This window comes from Hypomesus nipponensis, chromosome 8 (genome assembly GCF_054491055.1).
Source record: "Hypomesus nipponensis isolate SF chromosome 8, ASM5449105v1, whole genome shotgun sequence".
Taxonomy (NCBI): Eukaryota; Metazoa; Chordata; class Actinopteri; order Osmeriformes; family Osmeridae; genus Hypomesus; species Hypomesus nipponensis.
Window position 1 is genome coordinate 13,195,001 of NC_140368.1, and position 20,000 is coordinate 13,215,000.

The 20,000-nt window shown below is 49.9% G+C and overlaps 1 protein-coding gene across 2 annotated transcripts in view; it reads left to right on the top strand.

Annotated features, from left to right (window-relative positions):
* The window catches only part of dpyda (dihydropyrimidine dehydrogenase a), a 123,764-nt gene that overhangs the window by 7,383 nt on the left and 96,381 nt on the right, over nt 1-20,000 (top strand). The window contains exons 2-3 of one of the 2 annotated variants that reach the window (XM_084703342.1): nt 4,875-4,985; nt 12,370-12,452. In XM_084703342.1, coding sequence (XP_084559468.1) covers nt 4,875-4,985; nt 12,370-12,452 — 194 coding nt within the window. The remainder of the gene's footprint in view (nt 1-4,874; nt 4,986-12,369; nt 12,453-20,000) is intronic. The other variant, XM_084703343.1, reaches the window with a different exon arrangement.

The following is a 20,000-nucleotide window of genomic DNA, read 5'->3' on the forward strand; positions in this document are numbered from 1 at the left end:
CCCCCCTCCCTCCCTCCCTCCCTCCCTCTTCCCCCCCCTCCCTCCCTCCCTCCCTCCCTCCCTCTTCCCCCCCCTCCCTCCCTCCCCTCCCTCTCCCCTCCCCCCTCTGTGAAGGCTGAGCTGTTTCCTACCTCCTGAGCGTCCCATGTTAATCACTGCTTCCAGCTGAATCTGATTCACCCATTCAACGTGGCCATCACACACACAGGCACGGGGACGCAGACGCGCGCACGCCCCGGGCATGCCCGCCCACACACGCGCACACACAGACGCACACACTCAGTGGTCTGATTTCCTCTGAGGGGCTATGCGTTTGCATACTCTGGGCCTGGCGGAGTCTGTTATTGATCCCCCATCTGTTTGGAGCCCAGTATGATCAGTGGAGAGAGAAAAAGACAGACATTAACTCCTACTCTCTCTCTCTCTCTCTCTCTCTCTCTCTCTCCTCACTCTCTTATTCTCTGCTCTCTCCTCACTTTCTTGTTCTGTCTCTCTTCACTCTTGTGTTCGTCCTCCCTCTCTCTTTCTCCTCACTCTCGTATTCTCTTCTCTCATCTCTCTCTCTCTCTTTCTGTCTCTCCCTCCTCACTCTCTTATTCTCTCTGTCCTCACTCAGCCGTTCTCTCTCTCCCTTCTCTCACACTTGCTCTCCCTCCCTCCCTCCCTCCCTCCCTCCCTCCCTCCCTCCCTCCCTCCCTCCCTCCCTCCCTCCCTCCCTCCCTCCCTCCCTCTCTCTCTCTCTCTCTCTCTCTCTCTCTCTCTCTCTCTCTCTCTCTCTCTCTGTGTCTTTCTCTTCCTACCCCCTTCCCCAGTAGACCCAGCCAACACTCACAGATGGGCCTTAGTTTCTTGGTTTAGTCAGGGTCTTCTGTGTGAGCACCAGCACAGGTCCCCCCAACCACCCCGCTGCGAAGGGCAGGCAAACAGTAGGAGAGGTGTTTTCACTGCTGTGATTCAGAGAGGTGGTTTGATGGCATAGTCACACACACACACACACGCACACACCATAATGCTAATGATGAGAGGACTTCGTAAGGCCTTGGATGAGGCAAGGAAAGTGGACATTTTGACCTCAATCAGTCTTCAACAACTAGTATTTTTTTTTATTTTCCGTTTTTTATTTCTGTCTTGACTCCTCCGTAGTTACGCCTCAAACCAATCTGGGGTACAATAATACATGAAATAAGGTTGCGTTGAATCACAAGCCGTTCAGTATAACATTATGGATTGCCGCATATGGATGAATGGCTCATCTCACGCGCATTATTGATCGTGTTGGCCAAGACGCATAACATTTGACTTGAACATCCTATAGATGCGTTCTATTAGCTGGCTCTTCTCAGACTCTGTTCATCCCCAAGGATAGGGGCGCTAAACCTAGAAAAGAAAACGTGAGCGGTTGTGGAAAATATCGCTACGCTAGCGGGATACGTTTAACCCCTTCTTTGCCGCCACTTCATCTACTGCATTAATTCAGACTGGCCTTACGATTCTAGTCAGAGACAGCGCCAGTAACCCTTCAGAAGCCAGGGAGGATTAACCCCGGGCGTTTTCCCTGTAATTTAGCCTTCCTGTTATCCGTTTGGAACATGGGATTAGCCCTCCGTCTAACATGGTTAGAGCTGACGTCCCCCATTGAGGAGCTGTGTCTCTGCTCTACGCTACGCTCCAGGAGAGAGGGTCAATACCTGCCTGGAAATGGTCCGCAGGAGTGGCGTGTGTGTGCGTGTGTTGGGGGATGGGGGGGGGGTGCACATGTGTTGGAGTGAGCTTGGTTTACATACCACCCCAACATTGACCCTCCCCCCCCCGCTTAAATTTTTGCTACTTGTCTATTCATCCTACCATCCAGACCTGAGAAGATCAAAGTTACCTTGTTAGATTATTATTGCAAACAGAACACCATTTCAGTGGGAATGGTAATAAGATATCGATGTGGCTGAATATTTAATCCCTACTAATTCCCTTCGGTGCTACTAAACAACGGGACAACTAATTCCTCCATGTTTTGTTTTTTTGTACTGCGTTTCACCTCAACTGCACAAACATAATTGCCCCTAAAATGTTTGCTTTTACTTAATGTTTAATCCTTGTTTTTCACTAATGCTGGTGGGTAGCTGTCTCGGCGCTGCTAGGTAATCAGATTGAAGCTAATCTGACTGTGTTATTGTTGTTTTATGGTGTTTGTTAATTAATGTTGTGGTGCCAAGTTAAACGCACACATGCACACCCTTTTGTTTCAGTTCCCCTCAGGGCTCAAGGTGCTAATTTTGTTTGTTTGTTACCTAATGTAATTTAGACCCCCGTATACTGCTACAAGGTGTGTAACTAAAGGTTTGCACTGAATCAGCGAAGTACCAATGTTTACTGACATGTTTCTAAGCATGGTGGAAGAGAAAGAACAGTTTAAACGATCCCCATTCAGATGAAAACCCCCAGGAGGGTTGGAATCCCATATACAGTCCAAAACAAGATTGAATATTGTATGATTGGTACCAATGAAACTGTATGAAATGATGCATTGTATTTAACAACATCGCACAATACTGTACTAAAGAATGTATCATGACTCAGTGGCAATTTTCCGTTTGAATTTCGTTGAAATTCGCGCTGTGGACCCCATTAAATGAAAGCTTTAAAGATCGGATCAAATACAGGGAAGCTGACCCCCCCCCCCCCAACACCTAGCCCCTTCCATTTCCAGCACACAGGAGTTGAAAAGGTGATTATGTTTACTTCTCACTGTGCTGAGGTCGGCAGTGACTTGTGTTCCTGTACAGTGTTGACGTTATTGGGGTGTCCATGCTTACACAGCCACGTTTCTCATCAGAGCATCCTGAGGGGATGCTGTTATGGGATGTCACCCTCCCCTGGCTTAACGACTTTGCCATCACCAAGAATTCGGCCTTTATCTAAATATATAGCTTATCTCTTGTACACCCAATGTGGACTCACAAATGAACCCGGGAGCCCTAAACAAACGTTAAAATAAGAGAAGGCATTTTTTCATTGTTTGAATATGGACATCACGGCGCGCAGTGTAACGACATTTTATTAGGTGTGAAATTAAAGAATGAATAGGATAACGTTTGGTGTTGCATGAAAGGGGCCATTTCATTTCAGCGCAGCTAAGCTAGCAGGAGAGAGAGACAGGTGAGCTAGACTGTACAGCTGCTCATCCTTTAAACACCCCATGCGCTCCCCTCTGAAATAGTCAGCTCCCCACCAGCAACTGGGGAAATATTAAAAGAAGATTCTTTCTGTTTTGTCACATAGCCTGTGGGATGCTAATTGAGACGGGGAGTCGATTTTATCGGGGCGGAGGCCTTGGATGGGGGACGGAAGGGGGGGGGGGGGGGGTGGAAGGGTGTGTGTGTTGGTGGGGGTGACGACGATGAATGATTCTTTGGCGAATATTCACAAAACGCTTATCTAGGAGCCGTTTCTTTCAGTGGGTTTTGATGCAGTGTTCTGTGTGTGGGTTTTCTTATTAAGACTTCTTCTTTTTTTTCGGGGGCAGAAAATGCTGTAGGGAAATGCATTTACACGTGCGTCAAGGGAAACCAGAAAGAGAAAGATGAAGAGGGAGAGAGAAAGGGAGAGATGGGGAGAGGGAAATAGAGCGAGAGAGGGGGACAGAGAAACAGCAAGAGAAAGAGAGAGAGAGAGAGAGCGAGAGAGAGGGAGAGAGAAACAGCGAGAGAGAGAGAGACAGAGAGAGTGAGAGAGAGAGAGAGAGAGAGAGACAGAAGGAGAGAGACAGACACAGAGAGAGAGTGATTTCTGCTGTTACCTTGAGGGAAATCCACAAAGGAAGCAGCTACCTCCAACTGAACTAGAAGTCCTTTACGCGGTGTGTTTTGTCTGGGGAGTAGACTGCTGTAGGTACACACGGCCCGGTCTAGGAATCCAATCATTACGACACTGACAGTGTTTACCAGCCGGCAGATTACTAACTACCTCTCATTCGATACCTTTTCAGAACATCTCAAAGACGAGACAGTCCAGGGGTGTATTATTCAGTGGTGTTGCGTTCCACTCCAGTATGTTGGGCATTGCCCAAGTGCACATCCCCTCGCAGCCGGGCAGACTGTACCAGAAGAAGACAGAGCCTTTCAAAATCCCGATCTCTTATTTACAACCTCTCTCTTTATGAATGAGGTCGGTCATTCTAGTGGAACACACTCCACTGTACACGGCGGGAGTGTGTCTTGCATTCATAATGACGGTCTGTTTCAGGAGCCCTATTGACCGAGACCAAGAGAGAGAGAGACCAAAAAAAGTAGGGGGAGATTAGAATCGGCTACGGTAGGTAGTCGTTGGCCGGCTAAAGAGAAGCAACAGCTCTCCGGCTTGTAGGTACAACACAAACAGTCGAATAATTCAGCCGTGTGGAAAACACACATCATTTATTCATTGGTTTAAGCTTCTTATCGTCTCGCCCGGTGTCAAGGATTGGTAATACCGTCGAGGCTTACGAGGGAGCGTTGTTCAAGGACGTCTCCGTAGCGCCTTATTTGACGGCGCCACGTTTGTACCCGGACACCGGCGCCTGTTGCGGGGACGGGCAGTGAAGCGCGGAGACAACAGGGGGCGGACCTCTGGGCGCTTTGTCGAGCGTCGAGAAGAGAGAGCGGTCGCTAGGGAGGGCGACGCGGCGCCGTCGTCTTCCCTCCTTCGCGGGACGCGACCGCCCGGGAGCGACGTCTGTTTCCGTGTCGTCCTGTCAGGTCGAGTCGTCCCCTCCTGCCGCGCTGAGTTATTTTGTCTTTCTCTCTCCCTCCTCCCCGTCCCCCATCTCCCACCTTTCTCTCCTCTTTCCGGCATCACTCCCTCCCCTCCCCTCCCATGCTCCCCTCCCCCCAACTCCGCAGAGTATCCTTGCCCTGAATCCCAGGGTGAAGAGCCACGCGTCGCTCCGCTCCACGGCCGCCAAGAAGGCGGAGAAGAAGCACTGGAAGAGGAACCCGGAGAAGGGCTGTGATGTAAGCACCGCCACGCCCTCATCCACCAACCCCCCCTCACACACGCACATACACACACACACACGCCTCACACGTACGCACATGTATTCAGTAGAGAGTGAGCAGGAATAAGTGAGAAAGCTCTCGTAAACAGACAGGAGTATAGCTAAGACCTATAGGATGACATGTGACCGCTTGTTCTTATTTTAGACGAGCCTGTTTTACTGCAGCTCCTCGTCTGGAAAAGCCAGGTGATCTGAGATGGCTGTTTTTTAACCTTTACTTGGGCTCACAGGGGTGTCCACAGCTGTGTCCTGGACCGCCGACAACACACGCACACACACAGACACACACACACACACACACACAGACATACACACACACCTAAACACACACACACACACACACACCAAGCAAGGTCTCATTTCTGTGATATACACACACACACACACACACTCACAAATAAACACTCACGCGCGCACACCCTCACAAACACACACACGCACGCACGCACGCACACACTGAAACACAATTATCTATGGATTCCAGGCAGACACTGTCAAAGTCTGTGTAATATCTCCTAAGACCAGCCCATGAGTGGAGTGTTTGTTTTCTGGCAGGTGGCCGCGCCGCCTCGTCTGTGCTCGCGGGCAACTGAGCTGAGGCTCTATTTGATGTAGACACAAAACAAGATGGAGGGGTTTTGTAGCGCAGATCATGCTCTCCCCACTGACTAAACTCCGGCTCAAACAAAACCGGCTAATTCATCACGCTAATCAATGATGATGGATTTGCCACTTCACGTAACAAAAATATAGGGAGAAAAAAAAAATCACAAATAAACAAAATTGATTGAACATATGGCTCGATTACAGATGCGCAGAGTTAGTACCTACATGTGTGTTTGTGGATTAGTAAACTTGTGCAACAGAACCTGGTGCAGTTTCCATTACGGAGTCACCGGGTGTGAAGCTCAACGCGCTCCTGTAATCATGAATGAGTATGGATGGAGATGAGTTTAGAATAACTCTGATGGATGTCTCCATCATGCCGGCATGTTCTAATAGTGGAAACCCACCATACGGTAGGTAGAGGACGATGGCTACTGCTCGCTCAGCTCACTGTTGTCGTTGAAGATTTGTGACTGTGGAAACTGCCGGGTCAGTAGGCTGGAAGTCCATCGTGGTTAAATGCACATTTCCAGTAGTAAAAATCTCTTCGTGAAATCCAATCGAATGCTTGTGAAATCCAATACGTTCACCGATGGGAAGACACTTCTTTGTTGCCACCACACAACATCGTAAGGATCTGTTTTTGTTTCCCTCTGCGCCGTGTGTTTTTACGACAATGCGTATCCCTGACACCTTACTCCCTCCAACACCTTTCTCCATTTGACTGCTTCTTAACCAACACACCGTCGTTTCCAGCCTCCGTGTCGACACGAGCGCTGACGCTGATATCTGCTCGGCGATAGTTGAGTTTCGCCGTATTGATCGTAGGTAACAGATTTACCCGCTTGCGAGGGGGAATGGGGAAGTGATGAGCGCTTTAGTGGCCCTCGCCATCGGATCGTCCGAGACCCCCCCCCCCCCCCCAAGCCCCCTTCTAATGGTCCTCCAGGTCAGGTCACATGGCCTAGAGGTCGTAAACATTTTATAGGGGGAGCCAAGGAAGACTCCAACCGCCTCTCTACAATGTTAACCTTTGAGAGCTGGTGTGGAGCTTACGTTACTGTATGTCATTAGGGGGGGAAGCAGTTATTTTCCTTTCCTCTTGACTGTGCAAGCACAATCGACCACGGTGCTTCTGGCCTGGGGGGGGTAATTTGCCCTCAATGGAGTTTGGTATCAACTAATGACAGGCAGGCTTTATGTCTAAGGTGAGAAGTGGTATCCTCAGCAATAGCCCTGGGAGTTCAGAAGGAGTGTGGGGCTGGGTTTATTTACTGGAACATTCCAGATACTGTACCTCGACCAGCAGGTCCACGGACCACAGGATGGCTTTCGGCAAGCGTCCACTTCACACGTCGCATATGTCGATACGGCGCATCGAGCCACGCCGCGGCGCGCGTGTCGGAATCGAGATGGAGAGCGAGCGTCCGCGGCGCGGACGGATGCTAGGTGCGCGTGTCGGATAACAGTGGTGCATCAGGGTGGATTTAGCCTCTGTCTGTCCCCGTAATCGTCATGTTCGGCTCGTCAGATGTGTGGCCTGTGCTTTGGTCTCTGAGAAGGCTAGTGGGATGGTTATTAAGCATCCGAAGGTAATTGCTTTAATGAGAGCACGATGAAAGCGAGGAGGGCAAAAAAGCTTCAGAAGTGAATCCTGTCTGGAATTCGTTAAATGTCTTAAATTGCCTTTCATAATTATCACTCGGCGCCCCGGTCAGAATCAAGGTCCCCATAAAGCGCGAGAGGAGAAATGTATATTTTGAAACTGAACCATTTTCGTTCCTTATCGCAATCACATCTCGAGGAAGTGAATTTGAAATCTGGCTTTCATTTTCATGGGATGCATAAATTACAGCTTCTGTTTCTCTTAGCTCGAGAACGTTTGAGACTAATTGATAATTAAGCTTTTCTGTCTCAAAATAACATATAACAATCAAACTCAGGTTTCTCTCAATTTTGAGGATACACTTACAGCACGCTGTGGTCATTGAGCTGCAATAACAGAAGCAGGTAATGCTTTGTTTTTCAATAAAAACGTTACACAGACTAAAGACTACATTTCATCAAATTCATCTGAGCCTTAAAAATCTCATTAATTCTCATACACATTAGATGTACCACTGTAAAGTTATTGGTAATTAAATCTATTTCTGATCAAATTCCCATCTCAGTTTCTTACCCGAACAATTGTCTTTTTAGTAGGTGACATAAAAATGTGAAGGCTGACAATGTCTGTTCATTTGAAAGGCCATTAGCATGAAGATGAATTAAGTGTACTTTGTGCCTAATGTCTCACCAAACAGCAAGTACTCAGGTCGGAGATACATTTGAACAATTTCCACGTGAAATAATAATTGTCCTCTCATTGAGTGTTATGAATGATGCCACATTAGATAGCGTGCCAGGTTCATGTGTCGACTATTGAAGGAAAATAAATGGTGTCCAACAAGGAACAAATGCTCTACTCCATCACTCTGAGATAAAGTAAATGGATCATGTCTCTAATAGTTGGCCTGTGGGATGACAGATTGCTCATTAAATCATTTGCATGTCGGAGGCAGAAAGCAAAGAAGAGGGACAAAAAGAGAGAAAATGAGTGGGGGGGGAGAGAGAGAGAGAGAGAGAGAGAGAGAGAGAGAGAGAGAGGGAGCGGGAGAGAGAGAGGAAAGCCTGAGAGATTTATTTCTATTAATAGCGATGATAATTATCAAAACATAACTAAAATCGATTCAAAACCTGTTCATAGTACGCACATTGTCTTAATTCATGTTGGGCTAATTCGATGTGACAGGCACATGGTTATCTTGTCATTTGTTTCCTTTTGGAGTGAACAGAAGGTATACTTTGTCATTCAAGTGGAATGATGTTATATGGCCCACTGATGAGTTCAGCTCCAGTTATTTTCTTTTAGACCAACTAAAGATGGATGAACAAACACCTAATGGAAGCAAACTAAAGTAAACGTGCAAAACTGCGACATGTCCTGTGTGACTCGCGTGACAGACAAACAGTGTACTCCCGCATGTCCCGAGATTCTGCCACAACGCCTCACGAAAAATGTAGCTCCCCTGATTTGCCTTTGGCAAATCTTTTCTTCGAACCAAAGAAAAGAGACACAAAACTTCTACATCGCTCCAGTACAGGACTGGAGCCGGGCCGTGTCGCCGCGTCAGAGACCACAGAAGAAGTCTCCGTTTCCTGTTCCTATCGAACACAGACGATTCGTCAGGAAGAGGCGGGAAGCTCCGGGGGCCCAGTCTGTGGGCCCAGACCACCTCTGTCGAACCCCCCACCCCCCCTCATAAACCCCACAACACCCCACCCCCTGCGTCCCCCGTGTACGCCCGTCTTCTACGCGCTCCCATCCTTTCCCCTCATTAGACGCTGTTGCTCTGTGATCCGTGGGGCTACTGACAGATGTGCACCACGGGGGTGGGGGGGGACCACAGGGGGCGCTGTGATGAAATATTGACATTGCGGCGCCGGGTTAAAGCAGGTCTTCAGGAGCTGGTGAGTCAGATGCTGTGCATACAGGCTCTTCCCTTATCTTTGACTAGCTGGCTATAATTACAAGCCACTGATCAACCCGCTCATTGATTCTCCCTGCCTGATCAAATGTCAGCCGGCAGCTCTGCGCCAGGATGGAGCTCCGCACTGTGGGCGTGTGTGTGTGTGTGAGTGAGTGACAGAGAGCAGAGAGAGGGAGTGAAAGAGAGAGAGAGATCCCGCAAGATAGGAAGAGTGATAAGCGACGGACAGGGAGAAAAGGGAAGAAGAATGGAAGAATATGCGGGAGAAAGTGAGACTGACGAAGATAGAAAGCAGGAGATGAGACGCTGATAAGAGAACGATAGGCAAGGAGAACACATCATATAAGGAAGCGCAGAGAGAGGGGAAAGGGAGAGGGCAAAAGAGAGAGAGAGAGAGAGAGAGAGAGAGAGAGAGAAGGCGAGAGCCAGAGAGGGGAGAGAAAGGGAAGAGAGAGAGAGGGAGAGAGCCAGGGAGGGAGAGAGAGGAAGAGGGACAGAGCGCGAGACCGAGAGAGATGGAGGAAGAGAGGGAGAGAGCGTGTGCGCTGGGTGCGCGGAGGGGGGCATGGGGGGGTGGGTTGTGATCGATGTGCTTTATCAGTTGGAACACACAGAGCCCCCTCCTAATCCCAGGGGTGGCGCTCTCGCCCTCCCCACTTCCGTTTGAGGATTAGCTGGCAGATACATGGATTATTACACCAGCAGCACTTCCACGCCTAAGCCCCTCTGAAGGATGGGTGGGGGAGATTAAATGAATATTGTTCAGATTGGACGTTAATAGAAACTCACCAATAATTCCCTTTTCTCCCCTCTGAGAGCTTTGGGAGCTCACCAGAAGAGACCAAATGTTCACGAGAAGACACAAAAGGCTCCCTGTTCACGCCTATACAGTTGACACTTTGCAGTAATATGGCACGCTAATGAGCTGAACACTCTTCTGCCATTCCTAGCCTGGTCTGTAAACTGTGTTTGCGAAGCAGATTAGCCGGACTGTTACATACGCGTGCCTATGTACGCGCGCGCGTGTGTGTCACATGACATTGAGTGTTTGTTGTCGAGCTGTTCACAGTTCCATTTCATGCAGCTTCACTTTAAGCGGGATGGTGTTGGGAGGTCGGAGGGGTCGTCGAAATTGTACGCTAGTGCTGACACGGAGGCGGTTTATATTAGTCAACCCCTAATGACCCATATTAATCACACTTGTTTGAGATGAAAATGTATAAATCTCCACGGACAAGCTCATCTTTGAGTTCCGCTCCACATGGGGGTCTCCCCCGAAGCTGTGTACCTCGCAGCACCCAGCGTCCAGGGAGTAAAGGAAGGTTCCAGAAGGAGGGACCGTCCACAGTGCCCCAGATGGTATCCTGCCCCGCCCCTTCCTGTTTCTACTTGAAATGTCAGAAGCGTTAAGCAATTATTGACATGTCTGAAATGACAGGAAGACACAAACCTCATCCTACCTTAGACACCTGAGAGTGAACACAATGTACGTTTATTTTTTTGCCTCAAATAATTATAATTTTGCTGTTGTAGTGGCTACCATCAGATGTATGTATTGTTGTTTGCTAATTTAATCAAGCATCAATTTACAATTTGTTTTGTTTAATATGCTCCTCAGATCCTCTACACACCTGCTCACTGATAATAAAAAAAACAGACATCACCAATGACCACAAAAATGTGCTTGTCAATTGGTATTTCTGGTTTCGAAATGCCATTTTCCTCATATCCACAATATTATTCCTTCCCTTGCCCGGAGGAATAATCTGAAAGAAAATAAGCTTACGCAAATACTTTCTGAAACGTGTCTTCATCCTTCCGAGATATCTAATAAATCCATGTTGCCCAGAAGCTCGATACTCTGCAATAATTATCAATTTCCATATCATTTGTTTTTTATTGTTGGAACAACATAAACCAAAACATTTGTTAATGCCTTTATGTGGATTGAATCAGGACAGCATAGAGCATGGGGAGAATTCAATTTCAAAATAACGAACTTGTACTTTGGCTGCAATCATGTAAATGAGACGTCAATGGGAACTGGCGAGCCGTCCCTGTTATTAGGACTGAAGTACAACCTCCTACATTTCAGCTGTTTGGACCCAGATGTGAACAAGCCCATCTGAATGCCATCACGACTAGCTAAAACCACACTGGAACAAACTGAATGAGAAGAGGCTTTTCAAGATGAGCATTATCAATGTTGATGAGCACGTTGTTCTGGACTGTTCCGTGAAAGGCGTGCAGTGCCGTCAGGCCTCGCTGCAGTCCGTCTGGGTGGTTGGGCAGAGCTGATCCGCCGCTCTCCTGCTGGAGCTGGGGCCCGCTGTGTTGCAGGTGGAGCTGGGGCTCCTCAGAGCCTGATAGCGCCGGGCCGTGTGGGTTATTAAAGGCAAACACCCTAGTCTGTATGCTCCTCAGCTGGAGGAGAGGATTAGCGCTTGCTGCCCTCCTTATCATGGCCCTGTGGTCACTGAGAGGGCTTTGGACCCAGACACACACTCAGACACACACACACACACACACACACACACACACAGGAATAGACATACACAGATACACACTACCACCCCCAGACACACATGCACCCCTCCCACACACTCTCACTGTTACACACACACACACACACTAGCTGAGTGGTTATCTGGTTGCCAGGAGGGTAGAGGGCCCTTTCGTACTAATCGCCAGAGTGTCAATAACGTCCAGAGCTCGCCGGCTCCGGTCCGACCCCATGCTCATCTCCTCCTGGGGATTTGATAGGGGCGTCTCCATGGCTACGGCTCGCCTTGACAACCCCACCCCTCACACACACCTTCCCCCCCCCACACACACACACACACACAGAAGGGAGCAATGACGCAGGGGGGAACCAATGAGTGGTTGCTGGCGTCCACGTTGGGATGAATCATGCCCGGTTTCTGGAGAAGGACTATAATGGTGTCATTTGCATGTCAGATCAAAAGATAGGGAAGGGGGGGGGGGACTGTGTTGATGTGTTGGTATTGAAGTAGATTAAGCCCAAAGCCAGAGGTAATAGCCCTCGATCAATTCAGCCTCGCATCGGAGACCTGACACACAAACAAATGCCTATAACCTGCTTACACTGTCTCTTTCTTCTCTCTTTCTCTCCATCTCTCTCTTTCTCTCCATCTGTCTCTGTCTCTCTCTCTTTTGTCTCTCTGTCCGTGTCCTGAACAACAGAGCTGTGTGAAGCTGGAGAACAATTTTGATGACATCAAACACACAACTCTGAGCGAGCGCGGGGCTCTTCGAGAAGCTATGAGGTAAGGCCTTGGCCTGGCTGGGTCACCATGGCAACAGTCCCATATGTGCCTGTGCATGTGAGTGTGTCGTGAGGGAAAGAGAGAAAGAAAGAGAGAGAAAGAGAGAGAGAGAGGGAGAGAGAGAGAGAGAGAGAGAGAAAGAGAGAGAGAGATGTAGAGGAAGATGTAAAGAGTGAGAGACATAGAGAGAGAGAGAGAGAGAGAGAGAGAGAGAGAGAGAGAGAGAGAGAGAGAGAGAGAGAGAGAGACAGGAGCAATGAAAGAACGAGAGGTTTAGTGGAGGAAGAGAAGTCATTCTTCATTATTGAAGGAACAAATGAGTTTATTGCCAGTGTTCAGGCTCCGTCTCCCAGGTATTAATTTGTCAAGAGGGAGAAACCCAGTCCACAGGGAGAACTGTTGCCTGGTGGCTACACACACACACACACACACTTGTCAGTGTTTAATTTGCACCCCTCCTTTCCCTACCCACCACTAAAGTGCTCATGGGTATCCTCTAAACAACAGTTGCTTGACAGTGGAGGTCTGGAGTTGTGCTCACAGCGTCCTGTGATCCTATATGGTGTCCACTGTGGGGAGTTGAACCTGTGGCAGTGTTGTTTTTAACTGTCATGCTGCTGCTGGTGGGGGTAAGGGGGGGGGGGGAGGGTGTTGGTGTAGCCAGGAGACTCTGACTGGAATGATGTGCTTGCTTGAAGGCTGACACCAGGACGGCTTTGTGTTCAATCCCCTCAGATATCTACTGTATTTCCGTGGATTTATTTGAGACAATCAAAAGCTCTCTCCCCGTCATCACGTGCACCCAGGCTGTTATGGGCGCCTCCTCTTCTCTTTGTGCCGTGTTTGATTATTTCCCCCCCCCCCCCCCCCCCCCCCCCGATGCGGCTGTCATTCACAATACGGCACACAATAACCACTCCATATTCTATCAGAACCTCGGTCGCAGCCAAAACGAGGCCTTTGGTTGCCTGAGTGTTTTTTTTCTTCTCCTTCTCGCTGCCGGGGACCCCATTTTTTGATTACAGTTCTCGTGTTCCATCCCCAAGATCTGTGACAGAAGTTTCTAGAATACCGTGTCTTGTGAATGAGGCATAGAAGAGTGCAAGAGAGGATCTCAGTTAATCTGCTTAACTTCATTAAAACCAGATAGAATAGGATTAGGAGGAGTTCCATGTAAATGAACATAATTCCAGGAGAAATTGAAACAGCTCAGAGATAAATACTTCATCAGGGAGACACAAACATAATCAAAATAGCAATTAATTGAATTCCCTTTACGATGCATTGCCGGTTATTTGCCAGAATTAACAACTGTCTAGAATGTACTAATTGGCAGAACCGATAGTCGGGATTATCGTTGTGTGTTCTCTCACTGTTTCTTCTCTCTCTCTCTGTCTCTCTGTCTCTCTGTCTCTCTCTCTTTCTGTCTCTCTCTCTCTCTCTCTCTCTCTCTCTCTCTCTCTCTCTCTCTCTCTGTCTCTCTCTCTCTCTATGTCTCTCTCTCTCTCTATCACTCTTCCGGCCTTCCTCTGTCCTTCCGTCTCTCTCCCACACGGAGAAGACTGAAAAAGTCCTCCCACTGAAGTAGATCCCTCCTTTCTCCCTTTCTTCGCTGCTCCCCCCCTCTCCTCCCCCCCTCTCCTCCTCCTCCCCTCTTCTCCTCCTCCCCTCTCCTCCCCCTCCCCCCTCTCCTCCTCCCCCCTCTCCTCCTCCCCCCTCTCCCCCTCCCCCTCTCCTCCTCCCCCTCTCCTCCTCCTCCTCCCCTCTTCTCCTCCTCCCCTCTCCTCCCCCTCCCCCTCTCCCCCTCCCCCCCTCTCCTCCTCCCCCCTCTCCCCCTCCCCCCTCTCCTCCTCCCCCTCTCCTCCTCCCCCCTCTCCCCCTCCCCCCTCTCCCCCTCCCCCCTCTCCTCCCCCCTCTCCCCCTCCTCCCCTCTCCTCCTCCTCACACAATCGAGATCAGCTGATGGTGATTCCTCCTTTAGGGATCCCTGGTGTGACCGGCTACACAATGTGATGAAACATCCAGGTTTCTGTAAAAGCTAATAATGTAGCGACATGAAAGCAGAACGACCAGGGCCTCCATCTAATGGATAACACCGGGAGGAGAGGAGAGAAAATGAAAGGAAAGGAGACAAGAGGAAATGAGAGGAGGGGAGACAGGAGGAGAGGAGAGGACATGCGCAGAGGAGAGGGGAGAGGAAAGCAGATCAAAGGGGAGCAAATCGACTGTGTGCCAAGCGACGCCGCGTGTGTCACGTGACACACGGCCGTTTTCGCCGTCCAGATAACGGCGATGGAGTTCCACGACGCCACCTGGCTTTGCGCTTGCTTTTTAATTGGACGTCGGCCGACGGGTGTCATTTGCAGGCTGTGTAGGCAGCATTAATCAAGCGGTGGCCCGCAGATATACTGGTGTGATCCTAACTGAATCTGAAGTGTGCGTTCATTCATCAACCGGCGGTGTCCTGTGTCATCACAGAGGACACCCCAGGATTCTTGAAGAACTCGCACTGGCCTGTAGGTCCGGCTGGCCTAAAAGACGAAAGTCAATGACCTCCTTGTCCCTATTTTGATATCATATCGCACTCAAACGGCCTCTTTATTTACTCTCAACACAGCCTATGCCTAGCCGGGTGGAAAACCTTTCTGTTGCTTGCTGTGGCCTTCAAGCTCATCAACCTCCATGTGGAGGAGAGGAGGAGGTTTGCCGTTCGCACTGGTAGTTGATTAAGGCTGTCCGGCCCGTAATAACCTGGACGGAAGAGAATGACAGGACTTTAATTTACTGAGTTAACAAGGTGAGCTGGTCAACGCCACCTGTACACGGTGCAAATGAGCGGCGGGAAATTTCGGACGCATTCCTAATAAACCTTTCGCCCGAGCGGAAAGTGTGAGAGCATAAATCACAGCAATAACTGAGATACCGGGGCCAATCGGGGTGGTAAAACATAAATGGTGTTCTGGCGTGTGTTGAGTGACTTCATTTGGGGCGAGCTGACCTCACTCCTGAGAGGGAGGGAGCGACAGAGAGAGACAGAGAGAGACAGAGAGAGAGACAGAGAGAGAGAGACAGAGAGAGAGCGAAAGGTGGCGAGGATCACGCCCACGCTGGTAAGACACAACAGAGACTCCGTCGTGTGAGCTGGGACGAGACAACAAGGTATAACACGTCAGCCAAATGGGTGGGGTTCGAACGTGCCAGAGAAGTGTAACAGCTCTTACAGCGTGACAGGACAGAGACACAGCGTTTGAGAAACCAGGAGGCAGCAGGAGTGGGTGTTCTTTCGCCATTTCCTCGTCCTCGGTGATCCCACTCCACCGTGTCGCTACACCCTGGCTGCCTGTCTGCGTTCCTCCCCTCTCTCACTCCGAGATACCAAACAGCTTATGTGGACCGGACAAACCACCTCCGCACACACTGGAGTATACAGCCACCTAGGAAACGGACGTCCTCGCGTTTGAGCGCGTGTGTCTCCGTGCGTGTGTAAGCGCGTGTATGTGAGGGGTATTGTTTAACTACCCTTGCGAGACGTCCCCCCCACGAGGATAGTGAAATGACAAGGGATGGACCTTTCAACTTCAAGTGCTATTTCTTTGGGTTTTAGGGGGTTTAGGGTCATGGTTAGAATTGGTGTTGCATTGAGGATCAAGGTTAGAGTTACACGGGGTTACACAGGATAACACCATTTTGAATGGGAGTGAATTGTCGGTCCTCACTAGGACGGTGAAACAAACTTCTGTGTGTGTGTGTGTGTGTGTGGGGGGGGGGGTTGGAGTGTGTGTGTGTGCGTGTGTAAGTATGTGTGCATGGTGTCAAAGGTCTGTAGGTCAAAGTGAAGATCAGAGCTGAAGGTTTCTGTTAACTGGCGAGAGGAGGGCTAATGAATGCCACGGCATGCCCCGACTCACACACTGAGGGACACCACACATTCACGATTCACACGCCATACACCCTCTGCACCAACACACACACACACACACACACACGGTCACTAAAAGGAGAACAAGGCAGTAACATGAGGTGGTCGCCTGGTTTTCTGAAGGATGGCTGTCGTTGCCTTAAATGAATGCGTGCCCGTGGGTGTGTGTGTGTGTGTTTGTGTGTGTGACTCAGCGCCCAGCGTTCCCCAGTGCCCATCACTCTTTCTTTTGATTTGCTTTTATTGCACACTTCCTCCTGTCTGTCTCTGTCTCCTATCGCGTCTCCTCTGTCGTGAGTAATGAACTATCCCGAAAGCACGGGCAAGCACCCCAGCCAGGCTCTCTCTACCCCAGCCACGTCAATTTCGATGGTTGCTTGCAAACTTTTGGAGGACTTGAATTGCCCTCGGTGTCAAAGGCCCATCCGAGGCCATGCATCAACTCTTTTTTCCCCCTCTTCTTTAGTATCACCAAGCGACGTGAACGTCAAGGTGAGCTATGGAGGACGAGTGGAATCTTTTTCTCGATCTTGCGTTTAGAGATGCATAGAAACACTTTGTATATTTAATCATACAGATATGTTTGTGCGCCTGTGTGTCTGTGAGTGAGTGAGTGAGTTCTGCATGTGTATTGAATTCTGCTTCATAGAATCCCTTTTAGATTAAGGCCATTCTTTTCAGCGGCCATTTTCCGATTGATTCCATTCGGGGATTGCAGCTCCCTCAGGGAGTATTTTGATGATATTTGAGAGGCCTATTCAATGGTGTAGCTGTGGTGGTCATAACCATTATCTTGTCAACTGATAGCCCAAGCTGAAAATTGTGGTGGTTTTGTTTGATTCTGCCTTGTTTTCAGCAGTAATAACCAGGAGACGCCTCGTTCATATTTAAATGGTTCGTTCACCGTCTGTGTAATGTCACACTCCCAATTTTACCCTCTGGTATGTTAGCACTTAAGATGGCAAGAAACGAAACAATGGAATGCTTTAAAGATGAACACGGGCACTTCCTGTCGCCCTCTCTCACTGCAGGCGTCCTCAGGTCCTACCATGACGTGACTTCAGCTAGCCAACTGCAGGCGTCCTCAAGTACGACCATGACGTGACTTCAGCTAGCCAACTGCAGGCGTCCTCAGGTCCGACCATGACGTGACTTCAGCTAGCCAACTGCAGGCGTCCTCAAGTACGACCATGACGTGACTTCAGCTAGCCAACTGCAGGCGTCCTCAGGTCCGACCATGACGTGACTTCAGCTAGCCAACTGCAGGCGTCCTCAGGTCCGACCATGATGTGACTTCAGCTAGCCAACTGCAGGCGTCCTCAAGTACGACCATGACGTGACTTCAGCTAGCCAACTGCAGGCGTCCTCAGGTCCGACCATGACGTGACTTCAGCTAGCCAACTGCAGGCGTCCTCAGGTCCGACCATGACGTGACTTCAGCTAGCCAACTGCAGGCGTCCTCAAGTACGACCATGACGTGACTTCAGCTAGCCAACTGCACGTATTCCTCGGAGACATGCAGGTAAAGTTCCGACGACAGGCGAACAGCAGCTGAGCATTGATTTCAAGAGCAAACGGCAGGGCTTTCTCACCCTGGACCATTCCGTGTGATAGGGTAACACGCGCTCGCGTCCTGAACGAGCCAACAGTGGCACCAACACAAACATGAGCGCGTGCGCCGCTGTTTGTCAGTCACTCTTTGTCGGCAGCCAGTCCAAGGGGTATTGGGCTCATAGCAAGATGGTCCCTCAACCTCTTATTCTTATCAACTGAACCGAAGAGGACTACAAGAGCGAGGGTCACAGCCTAGGTCTGTGTCAGGCGAGCTAAGGTGTCCTAGCCATTGTCTTAGCTCATTAGCTCGACTAGCAGCAGTGCTGAGCTCCAGGATCCTGCACAATGTCGAGGCTCGACTAAGGTCAGACCTGGACCGCTACAGTAATTGTGGGATTGTGGGGGGATTATGGCAGACGGAATCCCCTACAGAACCCCCCCCCCGCCCCACCACCAGAAAGAGTGTGTGCGTTTGTGTCAAGTTGCTCTCTGCTGGCCCCTACAGTTTACAACGGTGATTGTCGGGAGGAGAAAGGCATCGAATCTCCGCAGTCCTTTTCTCTTTTCAGAAGAAAACAAAGTCAAATTAAACAGGCCGCCACACCAATTTCGCCAAGTGCTTTTCCTGTGTCTGTGGAAGAGAGTCAAAAGTGACAATTAGCCTGTTACTTTTATCAAATACCCTCGATCACTTGCTGCTGGATGTATTCATGTTGATGAAGATATAAGCCTTAATTTTGGTGTTTGATTGATGGAAGGGGGCTGGGGGGACAGCCGATTTGTGTCCTGTTATGTGACGGTGAGGTTTTAGGCTTTGTAACAGTAGATCCTCTCTCTCATTTCATTCCTCCCAAAACGATTTGAAAATCACTAATGTGTGTTATTTTTAATAATTGTCACTTTTCGGTTGCCTTTTGATTTTAAATATTTGAATGGTCGATTTGAATATGAAGCACAGTCGTCGTCGTTGTCCCCCCCCTTCACCCGTGCCTAAAGGCCCTGGTTTAATTGGTCTATAACTTTGACAGTTAAAGCAATTAAGATGACAGGTGAATGTGTAAAAGCGTCCTGTTCGTTATAACCCCTACCTGTCTACCTTGACAGCTTCCCACTATGCTCTCTGCTCCAACTGTTACCATGGCTCCCCTCTGCCTCCATTTAAACTCTCAGTTTCAACAGTTTAGCTGGGTAAATGTGCCACTGCAACTGGGTCTGCCATTCTGTGTCAGGAAGTCCTGACAAAGCCTGAGCCCTTGGCTCTCTTTGTATGCAGGGCATATGAAAGATGGTTGCTGTGCTTCTCTCTCACTGAAGGACTAAAGGCCCTGAATTGTCATGTTACCGTAAAAAGCTCAAATCCCTGAAGTGATTTATTTATATATTATCCTGCTTTTGTGGGAGATATTGAGCTGTTGTTTGATATGGAACATATCATGGGTTTGGTTTGGGAGAGACAAAAAAACAGTTGCAGGTCTACCTCTCTTGTCAGATGTATTCCTCCTCTCTTCTCTCACTCCTCCCTCCCCCCTCTCCTCCCTCCTCCATCCCCCCCCCCCTCCCCTCTCCCCTACGCACTCCTGGTGATGCATCTGTGTACAGCTGTTAGACCTGCCCTGTCAGACCCCGTCCTCCTCTCTTGTCCTGTCCCTCCATCCTCCCCCTCCTCTCCTTTGCCCCCTCCCTCCCTCCCTCCCTCCCTCCCTCCCTCCCTCCCTCCCTCCCTCCCTCCCTCCCTCCCTCCCTCCCTCCCTCCCTCCCTCCCTCCCTCCCTCCCTCCCTCCCTCCCTCCCTCCCTCCCTCCCTCCCTCCCCCCTCCCTCCCTCCCTCCCCCCTCCCTCCCTCCCCCCCCCTCCCTCCCTCCCTCCCTCCCTCCCTCCCTCCCTCCCTCCCTCCCTCCCTCCCTCCCTCCCTCCCTCCCTCCCTCCCTCCCTCCCTCCCTCCCTCCCTCCCAGTGATACATCTGTGGACAGCTGTTGGACCTGCCCTGTCAGACCTCAGTATGTCAGCTTTGACGGACGCCATGGCAACCCGGAGCAGCTCTGCACCCCCGGACCGACCCCGCCCCACCTGGCTGT